General features: G+C 39.6%; 1 protein-coding gene across 1 annotated transcript; it reads left to right on the top strand.

Moving 5' to 3' along the window:
• The first annotated feature begins 1,798 nt into the window (after positions 1-1,798).
• TNFRSF11B (TNF receptor superfamily member 11b) lies at positions 1,799-18,355 on the top strand. The gene is made up of 6 exons (XM_088022881.1): positions 1,799-1,933; positions 4,609-4,671; positions 9,937-10,306; positions 14,042-14,233; positions 15,971-16,195; positions 17,967-18,355. The coding sequence occupies exons 1-6, from the start codon at positions 1,799-1,801 to the stop codon at positions 18,353-18,355; spliced, it is 1,374 nt and encodes a 457-aa protein (XP_087879007.1).
• The last annotated feature ends 6,869 nt before the right edge of the window (positions 18,356-25,224 follow it).

The raw sequence follows: 25,224 nt of genomic DNA on the forward strand, positions 1-25,224 counted from the left end.
TAAAAGCTTAGCTGGGCTGCAAAATGGAAAAGTCACGAGATACTTAACTTATCAGACACTCTATTATGTGAGAGTAAGCAAACAAGGATCATGTTTTTTCATGTTCATGTTCATGATCATGTTTAGAAAAGAAAACAAAAAACAAGAGTTTTTTCTCTTCATTACTTCCAACTGACACTTCCTTCATAGAGGTTCACCGCCATTTTTCATCAGGACAACTTCTCCCCATGGAAGCTGAGCCAAAGAAGGAAATCATAAAATAAAAAGACACTAATGACTCTTAGAATATGTTTAGTATATGGAAGACACACACAATATTTCACTTAATTTTCATAAAAATGCCATGAGCGGGAGATTAGTATCTATTTTATAGACAAAGAAACTTAGGTTCAGAGAGGTGAAGAAATTTTCCCTAAGGGGACCTAGCTGAGTTTTTTTGTCCTAAAGGAACTTACATCTAGTAGCTGAGTCCAGTGGGAATGAAAATATCCAGAAGTTAGAGCCAAGCTTCTGTGGGTGCCTTCAAAGCCAGAGATCTCTGCTGAGGTTAAGAGAACCCCAGATGGGGCTCACGAGGGTCAAATCTTTGGGCAAAGTGATTCCAATGTATTCTTCACCCTTTTTCAGCTCCTCTTTTGGCTCCAGGGGGGACACCATGTCTTTTTCTTCTGAAATTAAATGCCTTGGCCTCCTTACTGGACATGAGTTCAAAGCTCAGATGCCATAGGAAACACAGCATGAGGCAAACACACGTTTTGGTACCTTACTAGAAAGTGCAATCCTAGGGAAGGAGGAGTGAGTGAAAGGAGAGTAAGGCAGAAAAGGAAGGAGAGCATGTTCAAGAGGGTGCATTACCAAGAAGCTACTGCTCAGTGCAAAGTACCGCTCAGTTTTACAGAACCGTCGTCTGGAGAGCCTGAGTGAACTACTGCATTTCAGGACAAGGGAGGGGGAAGAATTTATTCAGCAAGATAGATAGATGGTTGGATGGCTATGTAGATGGATGGCTGGATAGACAGGAAGGAAGGAAGGCAGACAGACAAGATGGATACATAGATAAGATGGAGAGGTAAAAGATCTTCCTGAACTTTATATTGGGTTGTAGTTGATTATTTATATGCCTATCTCTTTCATAAGACGGTGAGTTTCCAGAGGCAAGAGTAACTTGTTAAAGGCTTAGAATCGGACAGGATTGGATTGAATCCCAGCTCACATGTGTCCTGGCTCTGTGACCTTTGACACGTCACTAAACTTCTCTGAGACTCTATTTCTTTATCTGTAAAATAGGGATCATCCTATCTCAGACATTGGTGGAGGAGATGGATGATAATAGCCCGGGAAGAAAGAGCTTAGTATAGAGCCTGGTATATCATAATATAAGGCGGCACTAAGCTATCATTATTCCTGTATCACCCGGGGCTTCTAGAATTTCACATGTTGGAGGCACACAGTAAATCCCTCCATGTTTAACTCACATCCTGTCTTGTTCCATTTCCATTTGTAGTTTCTGTTCCATTTTATAATCACTACGGCTTCTCGATCCTAACTTTTTCTCACCAGCTGCCCTTAACCATATGTTGACTGGACCTCAATCCAGATCATCAACAACCAAAAGAGGTGAATAAAATGATGTGAGTAGTGTGTTACTTTCAAATAAAAGCACTGTAGAAATAAAAAGGAATTTAAAAAATTGATGTTCAAAATTATCAACATACTAAAATGTGTTGCCAGCTCTAAGCCCCAGATGCCAGGACTATAGCTGGAATACTCTGAAGTAATGCTTATTGAGTGGACTTGAATGGACAGAATTATAGAGAAGATTGCAACCAGCTCTGCTGTTGAGTGGAACTTTTCAGAATTAATGGTCAATCTCAAATCTGGTGATCAACAGAAGCGCAAGAGAAGAAATAGTAAGATCCAGGGGGCCAAACATGTAAGATGTCTATGTATCTTTCTTGGAAAGTCTTAAGTATACCTGTTTCGCTAGTTCTTTTTCCTCAGAGATTTTTTTTTTCTTTTCATTTGTTAATCTATCAGACTCAGTTGTCTGTAAAACTCCTTCGAAGCACCAAAAGCATCATAAGCAAATCTGTCCTGATAATTCTGGTCAATTCCAAACATAAACAAGGTACTGCTAATTAACTTAAAAGCCTTCAAACAGCTAAAGGAAACTTCTGACGGGAACAAAAAATTGAATTTAAGGTTGAAGTTTACCTGAGACAGTTCTTCAGCCCCAAGGGAAGCAAAATAGTGTAGAATCTGGCTTAGCGATTCACCTAATAAATCATAATTCCTTGGGTTTCCTTTCCCGCTTGCCTCGCATTAGCTGTTGGTGGCAAATCAGTTCTGTGTAGATGAACAGATTTAATTCAGTTGCTCTTACTTCTTATGTAGAGACCTAATCCTCAGCCAAACAACTGACTCTTGTGAAAATTATTAAGCAGTGGGACACCCTTAGGTGGGGAACTTGCAGCAGCAGATAAACCTCTCAAATGAACTACCCGCTTTGTTTCTACATTTGCCTTTAAAATGGAAGCTACATGCAGATGGAACAGTACCTGCAAAATGCCACGCAAGATGAAAGGTGCTTAAAAAATTTTTTTTCCTTGAGGCCCTTCTGTCATCAGTAATCATTTTACAGATGAGAAAACTGCAGATTTTTTGCTTGTTCTTGGAAATTTACATGCTGGATATTTGTCTGTGTGCATATATCATCTCTAGGAATCCTAATTACACATAGTAAGCATTCAATGTATCTACTGAATTGAATAAAATTAAATGAGATATAGTGAATACTTGGTATGTATAAGACAGCATCTTAAGCATGTGAGGAGAATGGAGACAAACCCTTTTCTATCTGGCCCCTCTAAGCAGACCCATGAAACTGCCTTGAAACATTTGATATAGACCAAGAAAATGATACCAGTTGGGAAGATACTGAAACTAATTAAAAAAAAAAGAAAAAACAGAGACACTTTTTCTTGAGATAATTAAGAATAGGGCAGAGAGTCAACTTTTGGCTCATCATAGGTGTGTTACTTCCTACTGAACAAGAAACTTCAAAATGTCTTCAGAAATAAGTCTGGTTCAAAATATCTCCCATTTCCCACCTTCTATATAATTAGTACACGTAATAATGCCTCCTACTTGTCTGGAAGCTTATTTTTCACCAAGTTTATTTGTGTCCCTCCTTTTATTCGTTTGAAATACAACAACTGTACAGGGATAATTAAAATAAGGATTATTCTCATTTTAGAGGTAAGATAGTGGCTCAAGGTTACTAAACCTAGTGGTCAAACTGAGTTTGGAACCCTGGTACTCATAGTCTAAATGCAAGTTCCCAGCTAAAAGTGCTCTTCTTAATTAACATTGACCTAATGGCCAAGCTATATACTTTTTAGAATTTATTCAGTTATCCATTTAGCATTTTTTCTGAAACACTGATATTCCTACCTTTTTTACCTTCTCTTTTTTCATCCCATCTTGCATATGTTTATAAGTTCCCGGGTTAACTTTTTGTCCTTTTATGCTTATATGGGATACACCTGAGTAATGCCATCTGATCTCTCTGCTTCTGGGGCCATTTATGTGCCTTAACCCTAAAACCTGTGTCTTTAGCTGCCTTTCTGTCCTAAATTCCCAATACATATATCCAGTTATGTGGTAGACATCACTTGAGTCTCATAGGTGGAAGATGGTCCAAGCTAAATTCATTTTCTTTCTCTATAACTGTCTTCTCCTCCTGGTGTCAGTAATTAATGGCAATACTACATACTACATAGTTCAAATTCATGGGGATGTTCTTCAGTTGGTTTTTCTAAGACACCCTCCCCATGCAATCAGCCAACATATCATACCTATCCCTTCCTCTCCTCCATCACCAGTGCCTAACTTCAGCCCCTCATAATTTCTGACCTATTTCTCTGCTGAGTCTTTTCTTGATCTTCTTTCTCCTCTCTTCTGCTTCCAGTTGTTTTGCAGTGATTTGTGTATTTTACATCAGGCTGGGCTCTTAGATGAATGTTCCTCTGAAACAGGAACATTAACTTATTCAACTCCATCATTTAGCAGTGTTTCTAGAGCATAGTAATTGTTTCAGGAAGTGTTTGCTGAATGAATAAATGAGTTATTTAAGGAATGAAGGGAAAAGGGAATGGGCTACTACACTACGAGACTATAGAAAATCAAATACACTAAACTTCATAGGAAAATAGTTTTTTTAAAAATAAGCTTTATAGTTTATACTATAAGAGATCTTTAGGAAATTCACCATGATACGTACCCTGAATGTCTTCCTTCTTGGCTAAGATGAACGGTAAAATGGCACGGTTTCTAAACTGACCAGAAGTTTAGCTAACTCTGGATAGTCCTCAAATAGTTCTCTGTGGCAAAGATCATGACGAGAGATCACAAAAGGAACTCCCAAACCAAGTAGTTATTTCAAGCTGTGCGTGGGCTCCTTTTAATGAATTTTCCATAAACGGAAACCCACTGGGTCACTCATGGTTCTGTATACCAGAGAGCAAGCCCAGTAGTATAGAATTGGCTGCATTGCATAATGCAAAAATAAACTTGTAAGAGAAAGTGTATTCTTCTTTTGCCCTTTAGGATGAAGCATACACCAGTAGAGAAAACCATCTGAGAAATTTCTATCTCGGTAGCTTTGGACCAGTATGTGCTAGTCTTAGTACAAAGAAAAAAAAGCCAATGTCAGTTCATCTGGACTTGAGGAAGGCTTTGGTTGATCTTTCATGATCTCCTAACTCTATGCTCTTGGGTCTAAATCAGCACATCAGGTCTTATTCTTAGACTATGCATGAAGGCTATAGTATAAGTGAGAGCATTTGGTAAGTGTTAAAGAATTTGACCAAAAAACAATATTATATGGCACGTGCTCTGGGTTTGAATTCTGCTTCCACTAATGACTGTGACCTAGGACAGTTATTTACTCACTGTAAGGCTCACTTTTGTAGCTGGTAGAAACTTAACAATAATAATAATAAAACATTGTAATGTAGGTACAAACCAAAATATTATAAAGGCTATTTTTAATTCTACTGCCTATCACAGAGTAGAGATTTGATGCACATATGTTCGAACGGAATAGACAAAACAGAATTCCATCTTCATATTGTCCATTTTTTGTTACCTGCACATACCATTACCATACCACTCTACCTCTTACATATTGAGAATGCCAATTAGAAATTTTGTATGTTTGGGACTAAGAGTTAGATGATTAACAAGAAAATCAATTAAAACATTTAATAATAAAAATTATACACATATATCAGAAACTAAAACATTTAAATAAACATTCATTCACCTGTATTTCGAGAGTTGGCCAAGGCTTTTCCTGGAATCTGTTTGCTCCCTGAAGTCCTATGCTGTCTTTCTTACAAAACCCTGTTCTATTATTTATGGCCCATCCATTTCAATTTTGGCACTTAAAAGACACTTATGAAACAAACTGATTATTCTAGACGTTTACCCCATTTTGTTTTTACAGCTGTCTCAGCTACTCCAAATTCTGTAGTACATTTTTGCGTTTTTTTTGCTTCTTTGTGGCTCATCTTTATCAAGTCATTCCCAAAGCATTTTCCCAGAAAAATAATAATTTTTTTCACACCCATGTTGATTAGTTTACATAATATTTAACTGAATTACCTAAGAATAGTTACAACTGTAGCATATACAGATACATATATACAACTAGCATGAACAGATTCAGCAACAAACATCCAACTGACTTTCGTGAGGGACCAACTCCATGGTAAGAGCAGATAAAAGATGGCATGCCAGAGGAGGAGGGATCGCTGGGAATTCAGGTCACGGGGGCATCTGTTGGTTCTACAGAGGCAGTAGAAGGCATGGGTGAGTGTGAAAAGTGGAGATTGGAAAAAGAGGGTTCTGCTGTCCAAAGTGGTTTCACAAATAAAACTGGAGCAAGAAGTAGGAAGGGAGTTAAAGCAAGACATTTGTTTCCAAGCCTATTAGCTAATCAAATGCTGTCAAGCCACAGAATATTTTTTTTAAGATTTTATTTATTTATTTGTCAGAGAGAGAGAGAGAGAGAGCAGGAGCAGGGGGGAGGGGCAGAGGGAGAAGCAGATTCTCCACCGAGCAGGGAGCCCAATGCGGGGCTCAGTCCCAGGACCCAGGGATCATGACCTGAGCTAAAGGCAGACACTTACGTGACTGAGCCACCCAGGCGCCCCAAACCAAAGAATATTATAATGGTAGCTAGAATGGGCTGTGGAGAACAACGATTCAGCTGACTCACCAGCATCCTCTACTAGCATTTTATAGATGAGGAAAGATGGTTGGGTTGAAATAGAAAATTCTTTAACCACTGTCCACCATTAAAAATGGAAGGAGAAGGACAAAATTATCAGAGATGGCGCTTTAAGTGTCTTTTCAAGGAAAGGCGCACTGGGGCTTCGGGAAAACCAGGCGGGGTAGCACTAGATTGGAGGATTCCCAGATGCCCTCAAGCACAAGTGGCTTAGACCAAAGCATGGACGCATAGGGAATGGGAGGAGGAAGAAAGAAAAAATAAAGAGAAAAATCCCATTTAATTTTTCTTTAAAAGCCAAACATAAAACACCAAAAGCAGAGTGGCCCTTCTACAGAAAGCACTTTATGCTTCTGCAGACACACCTGCGCACATGTCCTAGCTTTCACAGATGTTTGTCAGTGGTTAATGCATTTTACAGAGAAATTTATTTTTGAACTCATGGATTTTGAATACTATCAGCTGACAAAGGAGATGGAGCCAATGTTAAGATGATGTATCCTCCTATGGCATCTTTTTCATTGCTTTTCCAGGAAATGCTGAAGAAAGTAGGAGACAGGACTGAGATGAAGAACTCTATTGATCTTGTCCATCCTCTGTCCAGTAGCTGGTTCCAGAAATTCTGTGCGGGAACTGGGGCTAACCAGAGATTGAGACCTACCCGTCCAGTTTTGGCCACACAGTTCTGTCTTTTTACCAAAGTGGAAAATTTTCAAATAAAACACAGAGGCCCGATAGAAGTTGCTAAAAACAAGTTATTTTGCAGTTCCTCGTGGCTTTCTGATTTTTTAAAAATATATATGATAATCCCATGTGGTGACCTTGGAGAAATTACCTTCACTAATCTAATCCTTAAGTCAACCTTATTTATTTATTTCTCTGTGGATTCCTTTCACCTCAACTTCCCTGTATTTTGAAGAAATGGCAAATAATTTCCAAAGCATGGTTTCTGGAAACCAACAGTGTCATGTCCAATTGCCTAGAAAAATATAAATTGCATCAGCTTTCTTGGTCAGATCTTCAGTTTGTGTGGCTCCTTCTCGTGAGGAACACAAGCACCATCTTGGGAGTGGACGGTGGTTCCCATACCATCCTCATCACTTCTTGTTAAGGGAGGAAAGAGTCAGCTGATGAGTAAATGGGCACAACTGAGCCATGTTGAAATGGGAAAGGGGGATTGATGGGGAGTCAGGCTGGAGGAAGTTTTAGGAATTCCAGTCCTACCAAGATGGGGCTCACTCAACAAGTAGCAGAGAGGACAAAGGTGTCCCTTTGCACCTCAGAGTCAAGGCTCTTGAAAGTGACATAACCTTTAAAAATGGTCTTTCAGGAAATCAAAGGTGAACAGCAAGAGAAAAAAGCATTTCTCCTTGCTTCCATGTGTCTGCAAGTTGCATCAGGAAAACTTCATTCCCTAGCATTGAAGATTTTAGAAATATTTAAGCCAAATCCACACAAGGGGCCTTGAGAGAGGTAGCATAAACCATTCAAATGACCAAGTAGCCACCAAGCTTTTCCATCTTGCTCTGTTTCCCTTGAAACACTGATTGCTACTTGTAATTATTTATTTCTTCACTTTGCCATCTACCCCTCGCTAGACTGTGAGCTCCTTCAAGGCAACAACCATCTTTGTTTTGTGCACCACTATATGCTAAGTTCCTTCTACAGTACCTGGTACACAGTGGGTGCTCACCAAATGTGTGTTGAATGAATAAATAGATTCCAAATTTCTGAAAGATTCAGAGCAAACCAGTTTCCACCCACTACTGGTTCATTTCTTCTTTCTACTAATGTCGATGAACTTTGAGCCAATAGAAAGCCCCAGGGAAATTCAAGAACATATTTACTCTAGAAACCCTCAGGTCATGAGGGTGTCTTGAGAAGACCCCCAGAGCAGCCCTGATTTTACGTTGTATTCTTTTTGTTGGTTAGGAGTCCTTTACCTCACAGGACTCTGAAAATTGCTCTTGGTTCCAAAATCCATGGCCTGAGGTGAGATATTTTGTTCTTTCTGGTTTATCAGCTCATATTAGGTCTAGTCAGCCCTGACGCTTGTCATGTTCCAGTAAGAAGTGAATGTGTTGTTAATTAGATGAAAATACCCAAATGCTTATGAAAAGGGCCATTCTTTACCTTTGTCACTCCGAATTCAAAAAGGAGTGCTGTTTCCCTAGTTCCCATGCTTTTCCCAGGTCAAGGGGCTTCTGTGGGATTTCCTGTGTTCTATAAAGAAGAGAAGTTTGGAAAAAATTATTGTGTTTGGTCTGCCACCTCCCCACAGCCTGAAAATAGTCAGTGTTGATCCCTGTACCATAAACAAACAATAAAAACCAAATAAACCACCCCCGACAACCAAACAACACTGTTTCTTAGCGTGTGATTTTAATTAGTGTGAAGAACTAATTCCATGTTCCCTTGAAGATCTAGAATACAAGACAGAGCACCCAGTTGGAGCTGTCCTCCCAAGAAGCACCCTCACCCACAAAATTTTCTCTCCTGCTGCACTGGGCCTCTTCCTGACATTATGTATAGAAACTTCTGAAACCCTGCCTGTTGCCTGAGGTTTTTCCCAATCAACCTGAAAAGAGGTTGATTGGTCCTTTAATTTTCTTGACGTCATTTACCTATAAGAGTCAAGACTGGACCGTATGATGTTCTGGAAGAAATATCAGTCTTAAAATTCTAGGAATTTTTCCATGAATTGCAGGCTCCATGAAGACAGGGTGTAGGTCTCACTTACCAGCATATTCCTGGTAGGCATTCAATGCCTAGCTGCTGCAAGAATAAATGAATGAATGAATGATCAGGATGACTGTTGATGTAATCATGCAGTCTTCACACATCTCCAAATCTTTCTTTCACTATACATCAAGTCCTAAATATAGCTGCAGCATCCTCCCCACTTAAATATTCTTAGTCTCCCCCCCTCCATGTTTCCAATCTCTTTGACTTGCTGGTTTTTTTTTTTTACAACACTTACCTTCTAACATGTAATTTATCTGTAATATTTATTCTCTCACCCACCACCCAAGTGTGTTGTATACTCCGCCAGAGCAGGGTTTCTTGACTATTTTACTTAACTGCTGCATTCTAATTGCCCAGCACAGAGCTTGGCACATAATAAGAGCTCAATAGCTATTTGTGAAGCAAATAAACGAAAGAATAGTTATTGAATATGGATACCACGCATTGGAGTCACTGCAGGGGGATTTTTTAAAATCCCTAATCCCAGCTGCACACCTGTGGAATCAGAAGGGGTAGAGGTCTGAATCCCAGGAGTCTGCGTTTTTATCAGGAAGTCTAGGAGATTCTGGTGTAGATTCTGGATTCTGAGAACCACTAATTCATCCAGCTCATTAATCTAGACATAATCCTGAAACCTAGGGAGATAAAGCGTCCTGTCATCTGAGCCTGGGTTTACTTAATACAATGTGTGTTGCCACCCCCATCTTGGTCTTTGAGATTAAGCTATTAGAGGCAAGAATAAGGGCTTCTGAACTTCTTTCTGTGGTGCAGCCCTGTAGGCAGGAAGGTAACGAGGCTTCAGGTAGTAAAGGACTTTTTGAGTCGAACGATGCTTTTGCACAGAAGAGCCACCCTATCTCCATGCTAACGTGTTCACCGTTTCCGTCTCTCCCTAGTTCCTGGACATCACCATTAAATGGACCACCCAGGAAACCTTTCCTCCAAAGTACCTTCATTATGACCCAGAGACCTCTCGTCAGCTGATGTGTGACAAATGTCCTCCCGGCACCTCCCTAAAACAGCACTGTACAGCAAGGCGGAAGACCGTGTGCGCCCCTTGTCCCAGCCATTACTACACAGACCGATGGCACACCAGCGACGAGTGTCTGTACTGCACCCCGGTGTGCAAGGAGCTGCAGTATGTCAAGCAGGAGTGCAATCGCACCCACAACCGGGTGTGCGAGTGTGAGGAAGGGCGCTACCTGGAGCTTGAGTTCTGCCTGAAGCACAGGAGCTGTCCCCCTGGGTTTGGAGTGCTCCACGCTGGTACGCATCGCCTTTTGACACGGCACAATTAATGAGATCGTACAGAGTCAGGTAGTACTGAAAGTTTAAGGGAACGCTTTTGGCCTGATGATATTATAGGACAGCAAATTGCAAAGGTAATAGAACCTGCTAGGTACATCCTATGGGGCTGGCTTGCTGCCAAAGGACCATTTCAAAGAGGAATACTTTGCCACTTGGGGGCAATTTAGTGACAAATCTCCGATGCGGCAAATGGCTCTCTAATGAGATGCGTGATGGAGTGCTCTTTTTTAAAGGGACACACTCGGAGTCGCACTGTGTAAATAGCTCTGTGCTTCCCTTCAGCACAGACAGCTTCAGACTGCAGTGCTTTTTGACAAACATCAGAAATGATAATTGATACCAAGAGAGTAATTAGGCTGATATTAATGAGGCTCTGGAGTGCTAACGATGAGCAGTTATAATTAATTATGTAAAAAATAAGAATGGTTAGGGGAAATGCATTTCATTATTAAAAACGAAGCTAGTTCTTCCCTTGGCATGGGCGTCGAGTGTCTGTGAGGATAAAGACTGGCAGCATCTCTTAAAATGAGCTTATTCTTTATCTTAGACAAAAAAGATTGTCAAGCCAAGAGTCAGTACTTGTCTACAAACAAAGTACTTTCTCTTCTTGCATTTTGAACAGCATAGGTTAAGGCCAGTGTGCATGTGCACTGAATCTTTTAAAAGCTGCAACCCACATTTTTTCCTACCATATTCACGAAGCTTCAATGTAGTCTGTATCCTCTCGTGGCTTGGGATAATTAGGAATATTCACTTACTTTACTTTTTTTTTTTTCCACCTTTCTGGAGGAAGTAGTAATCAGTATAGATTCTGAAGCAGTTTCTCACCCCCAGTGCTACTGACATTTAGGGCTGGATAATTCTTTTTGTGGGCAGCTGTCCGGTGCATTGTAGAATGTTTAGCAACATCCCTAGTCTCTAGCCACTAGAGGCCATCAGCACTCCTCCCTGAGTTGTGACGACCAAAAATATCTCCAGACATTGTCAGTTGTCCCCTGGATGCCAAAATCCCCGCTGGTTGAGGACCACTGGCTTAGAGGACGCTCATTACTTGTAATTATTTTAACGTTCAGAAGTTGTGATACACAGAGCCTAAATTATTCGATGGCAAATATTTTAAGTTTAAAGGCATATGAAGGAAACATTCAAAAGTTGAAATCTATTTCGTTTCCTAAGTTGTGAATCATTTAAGAATAATTACAGGAGGTGCAGATTGCATGAGTGTCCCTTAAAATGTCTCTAGCATGAGTATTTGAGGGAGAAATGGGTGACACTTCCTAGCGTTTATTGGATGATGCTTTGGGATTCAAAACCTAAACCAAATTGTAGGGGGCGTCAGACTCACCCAACAAAACCAAATCTGTTTAATTCAATTCATTTCAGTTTTATATGCAGAAAAATTAATTAAGCAGGGACTCTACAGCTTGGAAACTAGAAAAATTTGGAAAATAATGGAAATGTCAAGGAATTTTATCACATCAGCATGAAAATTTGTTTGGGGAATGAAGCAAGCAGGCAGCCAGAAGACAGACAAAGAGACACATTTTATTTTGCACTACCACAGTGGGGCTTACTTACTTACCTCTCCTCCCTAAAAACCCACAGGGCAGAGTTCCTCATCGAAAATAAGAGGTTTCCAGTCCAAAGAGAACGAAGGACTAGGCAGTGTTACTCCAAAAAGTATTAACCATTCCTTGCTGCTGTCGTTTTGAAGTCAGGTCGTCTCCTTTCTATGTTTTAAGTACTCCGATCTGTCTGTGTGTCCTGTCATTCCTATGTCCTTCCGTATGGCTGGCATGGTGACATCCTCAACGGGAGAGCAGAGCTCCTCTCCTCATTGTGGTATCTCTCATTTTGCCTGTCAGGTTATACCGTTTACATTTCCATGGATATTAATAAGGCAAAGTCATTTACTTAGATAGGTAAATCTTTTTTTACAGAAAGTTCTAACAATGATAAAAGAGGGAAGTCCTGTTCAGAAAGGTCATTGTTGAAAGCCTCCCAAATGTTTCAGAAACTTTACTTTCCATTATTCTTGGATTCTCTTTGTTAAAGAACTTTACAAGCTCCATTACCTGAAAGAATGTCTTGTATCGTTGACCTTCTCATCTGGATGCATGGCACAACCCAAGCCTTCAGCATGTATCTGAAGAATGATAAGATTCTTCTTTGTGCAGTGACAGAATACTATGGAGTCAAATACCTCTGCTTATGATATTGTAGAAACTGGTGTGCATTTGGATCCCACTGAAGGAGAGAGGTGTAGTAAGAAAGTATTAAACAAAACAAAACAAAAAAATTAGAATTCTATGTAAAGTTTTTCCTAACACGATGTCACTGCAGTGCTGGAAATGGCATGGGAAAGATTCAGACGATGGTTTGCCCCTCCCTCTTTTTTTCTTTTTGCGAGCCCTTTGTCATTTTTATTGATCAATGCATCATCCATCCCTTTAGAAGAAGCAGGAACTGAAACTAGAACCAAACCGTTTTGCTCTTTCTTTTTCTTTCTTTCTTTCTTTCTTTCTTTCTTTCTTTCTTTCTTTCTTTCTTTCTTTCTTTCTTTCTTTTTCTTTCCTTTCTTTCTTTCTTTTTCTCTTTCTTTCTTTCTTCCTTTCCTTTCTTTCTTCCTTTCTTTCTTCCTTTCTTTCTTCCTTTCTTTCTTTCTTCTTGTTGATACAATGAGGTGGGGAGTTTGAATTTTTAATAAATGAAGTTTATTAACTTTCTGTAGCTTTCATTTGTCCCTTTTGTATTTGTTATCTCGCCTGAGCCAGAATTGGCCTGGAAAACTACATTTGAATATTGAAGTCTGCATCTGTTCAACTAGCTTACACTAGATGGAGGTATTTTCATATGCAAATACACTGTAATGTGTAATCTAGCCACGCATAACAGAGTCAAGGGTTTGAGGGTATTTATCTTTAGTTGCTGACTGGTTCAAGTTTTTCTAACCAGCGAGTTCTCCAAACTTATCAAGTATCTTTCCACCATGAAATAAAATGCCCTTGCAATCACCCTTCCCTGAAATTTTAACGACTGTGCTCTTTTAAAACTCAATAGTTCAAGCAAACGGTTTATCATCTCCCATTTACTGCGTAGCTAAACTGCAGGCTTACGCTTTTGAGTCAGTGACCAACTTTATTGCCACCTTCAAAAGTTTATTATAATGTTGTAAATTTTTACTTCTCAGGGTTAGCATTACTTAGTTGTTTCACAATTAGGATTCAGGAAACACAGGACTTCAGGAGGCACCGACTGGAATTTAACAACCCAGCGTTCAGTGGGTGCTGATTTCAAAGAATGCTATTACGGCAAACACGCAGCAGTTATCTTCATGATTTTCCAGAAAGAAATGTGTGAAGAATCTGGCTGAAAACAAGGCCTCACCGATGCTTGAGAACAGGCAGGACAAATGAACTCCCTTACTCTTTCCTTTCCTCTCGTTTCGTGTTTTGTAGGTAACAGCAGAACACACTTGTGTTTGTATTACAGGGAAGGGAGACTGCTGGGGGGCTGCTCAGTCTAGAGGTTTCCTTCTCTGCCTAATGAAGTGAAAAATGCTTGAAGTTTTGTGCAACATGATAGTAGCAGTAAAAACCAAGTGGAAAGCCTTTCCAAAACGGTCTTAAGAGGAACTGTCTGCTGTGAAAGTATTTGAGAAGAAAGTGCTAAATTGCTTGGTATTTTCTGTAGGAACCCCAGAGCGAAATACAGTTTGCAAAAGATGTCCAGATGGGTTCTTCTCGAATGAGACGTCATCTAAAGCACCCTGTAGAAAACACACAAACTGCAGTGCATTCGGTCTCCTTTTAACTCAGAAAGGAAATGAAACTCATGACAATGTATGTTCTGGAAACAGTGAATCGACTCAAAAATGTGGAATAGGTAATTATATTTCAAAATGTCAGCCTTTGTACCACCTCTGAATTGAATGCAAGATCCTCTGGCTACCTTCTTAGAGAAACTCGTATTTTTCCATTCTTGAATGTTAACTGGCTACGACTGTTCCTGCCTCACTAAGGCCACAAGTCACAGTCTCTCCAGAGGTCTCACCTTGTCATGATCGTGCTCCCAAACTTGACTTTCTCCCTTTTACACTTGAATCAAATCTTACCCATGGGGAAAGGGGTGGTGTAAAGATTATGTCTGAGGCCCAATTATCAGTCCGAATTGTAGAGTTTTTGGTAAATTATGCATTTTTATTACTTTTAAGAATAAAAACTGGAAAAAAAAAGAATAAAAACTGGCAACTAAGAAGCATCGTGACATAAACCGGTAACAAATCAGACAGGGCAAACCTGGCTTTGTTACCTATGGTGTTACTGCCTCGACTGCACAGAAGTGATCAGTTCCTCTGATTGTCCTAAACTCTGTCTGTATTCAGGAAGGATCACTAGCTCCAAGCTCATTATGTGACTGCATCCCATAGTGGTGTCATTCCTACCACTAGACTAATCTCAGACCTTCTATCAAGGATGCATCACACCAAAGATGACCTGCCTTTTATGATTTAACCAGCTTGACTCCCCTCAAGCATCTTTTCGTATGACATAGAAGAATATGAAACACAGGAATGTGGGCTGAGATATTTAATATTCACACCCAGTTCCAACATGTTTTCACCCTGTAATCCGAATCTTTGACAAGTCATTTAGCCTTTCTGCTTTTCTAGTCAAAAAATGGGATGGGGGGCGCCTGGGTGGCTCAGTTGGTTAAGCGACTGCCTTCGGCTCAGGTCATGATCCTGGAGTCCCAGGATCGAGTCCCACATCGGGCTCCCTGCTCAGTGGGGAGTCTGCTTCTCCCTCTGACCCTCCCCCCTCTCGTGTTCTCTCTCTCATTCTCTCTCAAATAAATAAATAAAATCTTAAAAAAAAATGGGATGAGGGAAGAAGTGATAAGAGGAGCGACTTCTAACTTTAACATATTCTTTTTAATTCATTTTTAGTTTTATTTTTATCATTCATTGAGCACTTACTATGTGTCAGGTACTTCTGCTGTATGAACTTTAATCTTTACAAAAACACTGACGTTTGCTCAGGTCAGGCCATTGTACCTCTTTTCTAAATGGCATATTTTTTTGTGTTGATTATTTTCCCACTTAATGTATGCTTATACATCCATCTCCGTCCTTGTTCTCAAAGGTAAACTATGTTTATGTGTGTGCAGAAATCAGTATACTACTCTAGATTACTTTTCATGCTCCTCTAAAGACAGTAATTATATTTGTTTTGACATTGATCTTGAAGTAACCTGTGGATGCTAGCTAACCCTTTAACGAGATTTAATATTTACATTAAAATATGTGAATGTGTATATCGAGACATAGAATTTTTGGCTGCAATTTATAGCAATATTTTCATTAGACATTTGTTAAATTCTCTCCCCTAAATGCCCTAAAAGAACATTAGAAAGGACATAAGCCCAGTTGGGTTGACAATCTGCCACTAAGACCAGCCAACAGAGGGTTGATTTTTATCCAAACTTCACATTTTAACACATTCGATTTTGAAAAACCCCTATTGTTGCAAATAAGCAAAAAATTGGCTTATTTATCTATTGCCCGCTAGACTTCCAAGAATCCAGTTGCTAAGTAAATCTTCTTGGTTTTCCCACCTTTAGATGTCACCCTGTGTGAGGAGGCATTCTTCAGGTTTGCCGTTCCTACAAAGTTCACCCCTAATTGGCTCAGTGTCCTGGTCGACAATTTGCCGGGCACCAGAGTAAACGCAGAGAGCGTAGAGAGGATAAAACGGCGACACCGCCCACAAGAACAAACTTTCCAGCTCCTGAAGTTATGGAAGCATCAAAACAAAGATCAAGATATGTTCAAGAAGATCTTCCAAGGTATGGTAACCTGAAATAAGCAAATCAAGCAGAAATCACACCTATTTATCATAAACAAGAAGACTACGCACTGTTTAGTTGTGTGGACAACGTTTCCCTTTGGGAATTACTATTGGACTAAAATGTTTTCACCAAGCAATGGTATAGAAGCTATCCCTAGAGTGGTCGTGCAAGGTTTTATTCTCACCTCCTCCACACCCCAACTGCTTTTTAAAGTATATGGAACATTCTAAAACAAGAGACAGTCCATTTCAGTACAGGACTAGACCTCAGGAATTCCACCTCTAGATCCCTTAGCAGTTTTATTAGCATCCCCTCTGGCCTACCTAGATGTTCTTTAAACACTTTGGATCTTATCTTGCATTTCCACCAAGAAGCTCTGTTGTATTTATTTGTATTTATCTGGTAATTCTGTCCAGAGGGCCTCCAAGTGTCTTACAGATGTCCTCTCATTAATCCTCACAACATAACCTATTTTTAAAATTACCATTTTAATAGCATATGTTGTGAGGATTAATGAGGTGAGGTCTGTAAAGTGTTTGAGTTTCTTAGAGAAAAGGGCTAGTTAAAACCAAGTACTCTCATGTTTTCGACTTTTATAAAAAAAGTCTCCTTTAGAAACTCTGTGTGTGTGTGTGTGTGTGTGTGTGTGTGTGTGTGTGTGTGTGTGTGTTATGACGGGAAAGAATCCAAGGGGAAAAGGAAGTTTCATGCAGTGTGGACTGTAAGCTTTAGGATATACAGTGGAAAGAGTTCTGACTTCAGTTAGCATTGTGAGCACCTGCCAGAAAGGAGGAAGATTTTCATAATGCAAAGTGAGAAACCCATCCGCTCTTTACCTGTAGTTAGATGACCAAAGAGTCCTATACTTCCCAAAAAGCCTCAAACATCCGAAACTGAGGCCTGTTATGTTAGGAGACTAAGATTTTTGACTTTCACTTGTACAAAGTTTTTTTCTGTTTTTGGCAAACAAAATGTATTCTTTGAAAGTATAATTAGCCCTGAAGCAGAAAGAAAAAAGGGGGCGGGGAAGAGATGGGATAGAGAATCAGAGACTGTTAGAATTGGAAGGGTCCCAATTCTCTATTTTATAAATAAGCACATTTTAGCCCAAAAAGATGAACTGACTTGCCTTAGGGCTCACAGACAGCAAATGACTCGTGTCATTAATGGGAATGTTAGAGACTCCCTCTTATGTTTATGTCCCAGCTCATTACTGAAATATTCTCTAGGCCATATGAATGCTACCATTCTTTGTCCTCATTCTATTGAGTTTTTCAGATCTCCTCCTCCTCCATAGTAATCCTCTCGTGCTATTTGTTAAAGACCATTTTGTCACACCTAACTTCAGATGAGGTATATATCACATATCCACTAATGAAAGTTTATATTACAAAATGGCCAAGTCGAATACTTTATTTTTTTGAAATGTTATGGTTTTAATTTTTCCAGTTTTTCTTAGAAAACTGAGAGTGATGTGTCTATAGTTTTCGACTGTTCATTTCCAAAATTAGGGCTTTTCACAAAGCTCTGTTGGATGCCTAGAATACATAAAGCACATTACCCTTTATAACACGAAATAATATTCAACTCAGTTCTCACAAATAATCATTTAGCCCTCCCCTCCGCCATAAAAGGGAAGGGGAAGGTTATCCTTAAAATAAATTTATGAAATTCTGGGAGCAGCTCCTTCTGCCTCACGGTCGTTTTCTGGTGGTGGCTTTAGAATATACATTATGTGACCGTCTCTCCGGGCTTTTACTTGATGCAGATATCGACCTGTGTGAAAACAGCGTACAGCGGCACATTGGACACGCAAACCTCACCTTCGAGCAGCTCCGCACCTTGATGGAAAGCTTGCCGGGGAAGAAAGTCACAACAGAAGACATTGAGAAGACGTTGAAGGCATGCAAATCAAGTGAGCAGATTCTGAAGCTGCTCAGCCTGTGGAGAATAAAAAATGGCGACCAAGACACCCTGAAGGGCTTAATGCACGCGCTGAAGCACTTGAAAACATACCACTTCCCCAAAACCGTCACTCAGAGCCTGAAGAAGACCATCAGGTTCCTTCACAGCTTCACCATGTACAGATTATATCAGAAGCTATTTTTAGAAATGATAGGGAACCAGGTCCAATCAGTAAAAATAAGCTGCTTATAACCGGAAATGGTCACTGGGCTATTTCCTCACAATAGACCAGATCCAATGAATGAGTAAACTGTTTCTCAGGCACTTGAGGGGGGTACAGTGATTTCTTTCTCATCTCCAAGGACTAGATTTGGCCACACGGCACAAAAAGAAAGAATGGTGTGGAGAAAGAACTAGCATCTCCCCCAAAAGTTCAATAAACCCCAAATAGTTTATCCAACTGATAGATCTGGTCCCATATCTACTGACTATATTTTTTCCCTTATTACTGCTTGCAGTAATTCAACTGGAAATAAGAAACTAGATCCATTGTGCCTTACTAAATATGGGAATGTCTAACTTAAATAGCTTTGAGATTTCAGCAGTGCTAGAGGCTTTTATTAGAAAGCCATATTTTTTTCTGTAAAAGTTACTAATATATTTGTAACACTATTACAGTATTTCTATTTATATTCATTCAGATATAAGGTTTGTACATATTATCATCCTAAAGGGAAATTGTGTAAGACAATTTTAGAAAGAAAAATATATATTCTGTTTATTATAATGACAAATGAGAGATAAAATATATTTTTTAATGGAAAGTTTATAGCATTTCTTAATAGGTACTGCCATTCTTCCTGTGTGGAGTGTTTTTGTAATGTACTTTTACCTGTATAAGCTGTAATATCATTTTATAGAAAATGCATTATTTAGTCAATTGTTTAATGTTGGAAAGTGTATGAAATATAAATTATCTGAATATTAGATGCTCTGAGAAATTGAATGTACTTTATTTAAAAGATTTTATGTTTTTACTATCTAAACAACATCATTAAAGTCTTCAAATTATTTTTCATTGCTTTTCCTCTTGCTTTTATTTGAATCAGACGTTAAGGGGTCTGAGGTTTCACAGTTTTCCCTGTTCTTTGATCATCAGGACCACCTGAGAATTGTTAAAAATGCAGATTCCTGGACCAATGTATTGAGAAACTGAGGAGGAGGGCAGAAACCTGCATTCTTAATAAATTCCAAAGTATCTGTTACTACATTGAAATTGGAGAATTTCTGAAGTCAAGCTTAGTACACAGGTGGTACTAACCACTTACAACTGCACGGCTAGCATTGAGAGACTAAACTAGTTTTATTTTGGAAACTGGCACTACTTAGTTTAAGAAAATAATTGGAAGGGTGAGGTATTCGGTTGAATGATGGCGTTCCCCCAAAATATCTTAGCCTGTGAATGTTGCCTTATTTAGGAAAAGGGTCTTTGTAGATGTAATTAAGGATCTTGAGATGAGGAAATCATCTTGGTGGGCCCTAAATCCAATGGCAAGTGTCTTTATAAGAGACACACAAAGGGGAAAGAGAAGATGTGCAGACAGAGGTGGAGATGGGAGTGATGAAGCCGCAAGCCAAGGAACCCAGGGACGACAGGGAACAAATTCTCCCCCAGAGCCTCTGCAGGGAGTACAGCACTGCTAACAACTTCATCTTGGACTTCTGGCCTCCAGAGCTATGACAGAATTAGTATCTTTATTAATGTTTATTAATGAAAGAATTAATGTTTTCAGCCACTCAGTGTGTGGTAATTTGCCACAACAACTATAGAAAACGAATACAGGTTGTATCCAAGCCTCAGAAATAACAGAATGAAAATAACTGTGGGCCCCTTGGGGGCAGAATTTCCTACACTTTCTCCTCAGTCTTTCATTTCTGTATCTTTCAGTTCAAAATTTCACATTCCTGGGGTAGAGACTCTGGTTGTCCTAGATTGGTACTGGTGTAAAGACTTGGCCAGTGCGGGTCTGTCTTTTTCAGTTGCAATTCCCAAGAAAGGGATATCACTGTGAACAGGGTCTATTCCATCCCATCATTGTGTAGGCTACAAAGGTAAGACTATGACTTAGAGTACAACGTTGGTGCTGATCAACCCTACCTTTGTGAAATCACATCCAGTTATGGACACTTTGACAGAAGGGCAGATCCAGGTAAATACCACACAAACTCATAAATCTGGGGAAATAAAAAGCAGAGGTGAAGTCAGGAGACTCAAACCCAGAGACTCAGAATCCCAACATGGCCATACTTGAAGTGAAAAAAATTGTGGGAATTAAGTGCTGAGGGTATAAGCAGCAGAACAGGAGTTAACATTAGGAGCCTTCACTCCCCCTTCAGTGGCTCTAGTTCTTCCACCAAAGTTGCTATTTACAGAAAATGAAGTGGTCTCCTCGCACCAACTAGGCTTGAGAAACATTTGAAAGTTAATGGCATCAAGTATAAATCACTGAAATGCCAATTTTATTGGCTTCCCTGGTTGCTACTCTGCGTTCACTCTACCTCAACCTTCTCCTCCAAGGGAAATAGGGTATGTGACTTCATGTCCATTTCTCTTTTTCTTAAAACTTAAAATTTTAAACCAGCGTTAGATTTACAGAATCACTAAAAAGACCGTATAAAGTATCCCTAGTGAGCTATTTTGTAAAATGTGACTCAATTTCAGTCTTTCTGACATTTTTTCATGAATAGACTGATGTTAAGGATCTGGGGGAAGAATATCATGTAGGTAATGGCCCTTCTCACATCATATCAGGTGCCAGTGCTTTCAGCATGACTAATTACTGTTGATATTAACCTTTGTAACTGAGTTAATTTCTATATAAGATGTGAGATACACACTGAAGCCCCCCCGGCCTTCTTTGCTTATGGTCCTCCAGTTGTTCCAACGTGATTTCTTTTTTTTTCTTAAAGATTTTACTTATTTGAGAGAGAGAGAGAGCACATGAGGGGGGAGGGTCAGAGGGAGAAGCAGACTCCCCACTGAACTGGGAGCGCGATGCGGGACTCGATCCCGGGACTCCAGGATCATGACCTGAGCTGAAGGCAGTCGCTTAACCAACTGAGCCACCCAGGCGTCCCCCAACATGATTTCTTGAAAAGACTAGCATTTCTCCATTTAATTGCCCTTGCATCTTTGTTAAAAATCAGTTGATTATATTTGTGTGGGTCTATTTCTGGATTCCCTATTCTGTTCCATTTATCTGTAAATCTATCCTTCCACCAATATCACACTCTCTTAATTATTTGCACTTTATAGTAAAGCTGAAAATTATTTCTGATGATTACGCTGTCACGTGGCAGTATACTGGCTTTTTCTTGCCTTTTTGTATGTCTCATAATTTTTTTTTGTTAAAAGCCAAATGTGTTGAGTAGGTCAGGAGACAGGTAAATCATTTAAATACCTGGATATGGTCATGCCTGTCCTTCTGCTAGAACTGTAATGGAAGACTTTGCATTAATTCAGTTAGTAATTCACTAATTCTTTCTTTCTTTCTTTCTTTCTTTCTTTCTTTCTTTCTTTCTTTCTTTCTTTCTTTCTTTCTTTCTTCCTTCCTTTCTTTCTTACCCCCTCCCCTCCCCTCCCCTCCTCTTCTCTTCCTTATTTTTCTTTTTGCAATGGTTATACTCAGTGCATCAGAGATTTCAAACTCCTATAGATAGCTTGTTTTCAGGGTGCTGGATGTGTATCAGAGAAATGCCAATCTGAGTTTTAGATCTTCCCCTTGAGCTGCTCCTCAAGAAGCTTCTGTCTACACATTCTTGTTCCTTTCCCATCCCTTGCCCAGCAGCATCTTGCTGTTACTTGTCACTTGAAGTCTGCCAGTTGTGGGTTCAGCACCTAATCCTGCCCCTTGTCCCAAGAACAGACTTTTCCCCACCATCTGTTCCCTTTCCTCAGCTGTAATGAGTGTTCACCAGTGTTCTACAGCCAGTGGGTTTTCCCTTTCCCCTGCTTCATTAATGTTTTTATTCTTCTGGGTGAGGGGTCTTACCCCCCCTACAGGGCTACTGCCCCTCCCTCCAAGATCTTATGGTTCTTTTTGATCTATTCTGTGAGTACTCCATGGGGTTCACGGAGAAAGAATGTGCAAAAGCGTTGGAGGAGGTCATCAAGTGGACATGATCACTGGTTGACCTGAGAGCTGGACACAGACAATCAGAGCCTCCTCACCTAGTCTCCTGTCCTTGGAACATAAATTCTTCCCACCATTCCCACATAATTCCTGCCCCTGTGCATGCATAGCCTCCTTTTCTCTCAACATCCCCCACCACAGCAGTGCATTTGTTACAACTGATGAACCTACACAGACACATCATTATCACCCAGTCTACAGTTTACATTAGGGTTCACTCTTGGTGCTGTACATCCAATCAGTTTTGTTGTTGTTTTTTTTTTTAAGTCATGAAGGTGAATTTAGTTTGGTTTTTGTCATAACCAATTCCAGTTCTCTGCATTTCTCCCAGGAAGAAGTTAGGACTCGGTCAATTTTGCTATTTAAAAACTTGATGTGAAAGATTGGACGGGAGTTTAAACTACCCTCATGAGTCCACAGCCACTGTGTCCTCTTGTTCATCCAGAACCTTACACAAAGTGTGAAGTATTTTTGATGGATTAGTTTTATGGACTAAAGAATACAGACCAAGAAATAATTTTGAAATCCTTATTCTAGACCAGTCATATGAAATATTCCAAGAAGTTTTTACTTATTAACCATGATTTTTCTATTCTACCTATTTTGTTAAGCATCTTATTCAATAGACTATCTTCAGTATGTATGCATATATTGAAAATCTTTGTTCCACTGAAAATACTTTTGAGTGCCAAATTATAGTACTAAATACAGTACACTTTATAACCAGTTCTAAGCAAGAGACAGAGTGGCAAACTATCATTACTCCCAGGAGCATAGTCTTGGGTTGTTCTAATTTTCTATTTGTGAAAATATCCCTGTCAAACATAAAGGTGTTTATGCTCGGGTGTAGAAATAGGTGTGAGAGAAAGGGAGAGCTCTGAGAACAGAGAACTCTCTGCTCTTCTTTGCCAATGCAGAGACTGATAGCCCTAGGAGTAGCTCCTTTTCAAAATGCTTAATGCCTTTGGAGATATTTTCTTAACTGATGCCCAAACTCAGTCTGGGGGACATACTTTTATTATTCTCTTCTCTTGATCAAAGTTCAAAATAGCAGCTGCTATCAGTTCAATTAGTGTAATTATGATTGTTGATATTGAATACAACTATATGCTCTAATTCTCTTTCTTACTGTTATTTTTCAAATTTCTCTCTCCTCAAATCTAGGAAACTATAAAGCAGGGATTTAACAGTAATAATAACAATTATCTCTGCAGCTGAGTTTAAATACATCTGTCCTGAAGATGGCTAGAATCAAGTTGGAGAGACAGGATGTACACATAGCAGAGTACTTGCTAATACCGGACAGTAGATACTCAGTACCAACTGAATTGCGTACATATGGTACATTCATCAACTGTCATCTCTGAAGCCCAGGGCAGTCCAAGAAGCAATAACTTCAGCTAGGTCTTATAGGTACATCTAGGCAGAGAGAACGAGGTGGGATGTAGATATAAGGAATTGTACTGGAAAAGCTATAGAGTCTAAAATGTACATATGGAATGCAAAAGCATTGTCTAGACTCATGTAGTTTATATAAAAATTTAAAGAGTACTATAAAATAAGCTCAAAGAAGTTTATTAGTAATACACTGTGAATTGTGAAACTAACTGCTTTATCTACCTAGAACTCTTCAGTTCAGTCTGGTAAGCACCTCCTTCTTTTAGGTAACTGCTCTCTCTCACCCCACCCCCAACTCAACCATGTAGTTCCAATGGGGCCTGACAATAACAGCCTCTCCTTCTGAACACCCAACTATTTCTTTTGCTCCCCCACAAGGCATTCAGTGAGAGACCTTCCTTAGCATGTGTGCATTTGGAATTAAAGAAAATTTTTTTCTGTCCAATGAAAATCTATAAAAAGTATGAGCCTAAAGTTGCCAGAGGCCACAGAGAAAGGGAGCTATCAGAGAGAACAAGAAAGAAGAGACAAGCAAGGAATCCTGATGATGTTCAAGCCCCTGGTTCTAGCCACATCTTTTCTTCCTGTTATTTAGCTTTGAATCCACTGACTTTCCCTTCTCCCCCAAGCCAGTTTCTGTAATTCATAAACAGGAGTCCTGACTAACATATAGAGTAAATAAGAGGTCTTTGAATGCCAGAGAAAGGTGTTTGGATTTGAGGATCTAACTGTGATGATTGTGAGGTTCTATCCAACTGAGAATCTTTAATTTTATAATATTTACCTATAAACACAATAGGAACCATTGAAGTTTTAAGAAAGTCATTGATGTTTGCAAGGTAGAATTTCAAGAAGATTATTCTGGCAGGAGTGTATAGAATGGATTGGAGCAGGAATAGATTAGCGATTATTAAACCAGAAGAGTTGACTACTAGAATAGTTCGGCCATGAGGTAAATAGGCAACTCAGACTGCAGGTGGGAGCCCAGAGTGGAAAGGGAAGGTCACAGTAAAGAACCATTAATCTTTCCAGGAGAGTCATCAGAGAAGGAGCACCATCACTGGCTATTTGGTTATGACTAATGGATTGAGATTCCTGTCTTTTTCCAAATATTTAACACAAAATAAGTCTCCCATTTCTTTGGGTTTTCTTGAGTCTTTTCCCAGGGAAATCCACCTCATCTTTTGAGACACAAAAGCTTAAGTCATATTTCCACAAAAATCCTTCTAACTAAAACAAAGACATCTTCCAAATTGACATTTCAACAGCAATTTTGGTTTTTCATGACTCACTGACTTCAGGCAAGAGGAGGTAAACAGGACAGATCATGCATAAAACCTGTATCGTTCTCATGGAATCATAGGTTTCTGAGAGACAACATGAGGTCATCTGTTCATCTCTCCAGCCTTGGTCCAGCCATTCCTAAACTAGCCTGGAGAGTGATGACCTTGGATTTAAGCATTTTTAAAGTATCTTATTGCTATAGTGATGCCCCCAACACACACACACATACACACACACGTGTGTGCA

This window comes from Eumetopias jubatus, unplaced genomic scaffold (genome assembly GCF_037043125.1).
Source record: "Eumetopias jubatus isolate StellerSeaLion01/CBP00866 unplaced genomic scaffold, mEumJub1_p1.0 scaffold_4, whole genome shotgun sequence".
Taxonomy (NCBI): Eukaryota; Metazoa; Chordata; class Mammalia; order Carnivora; family Otariidae; genus Eumetopias; species Eumetopias jubatus.

Excerpts from the sequence above, each read along its gene's own strand:
- TNFRSF11B (XM_088022881.1), top strand. The coding sequence starts at position 1,799 with ATGGACAGAATTATAGAGAAGATTGCAACCAGCTCTGCTGTTGAGTGG. Across the intron at positions 4,672-9,936 it reads ATCTCGGTAGCTTTGGACCA|TTCCTGGACATCACCATTAA; the intron begins GTATGTGCTAGT and ends GTCTCTCCCTAG. Across the intron at positions 16,196-17,966 it reads GTTCAAGAAGATCTTCCAAG|ATATCGACCTGTGTGAAAAC; the intron begins GTATGGTAACCT and ends TACTTGATGCAG.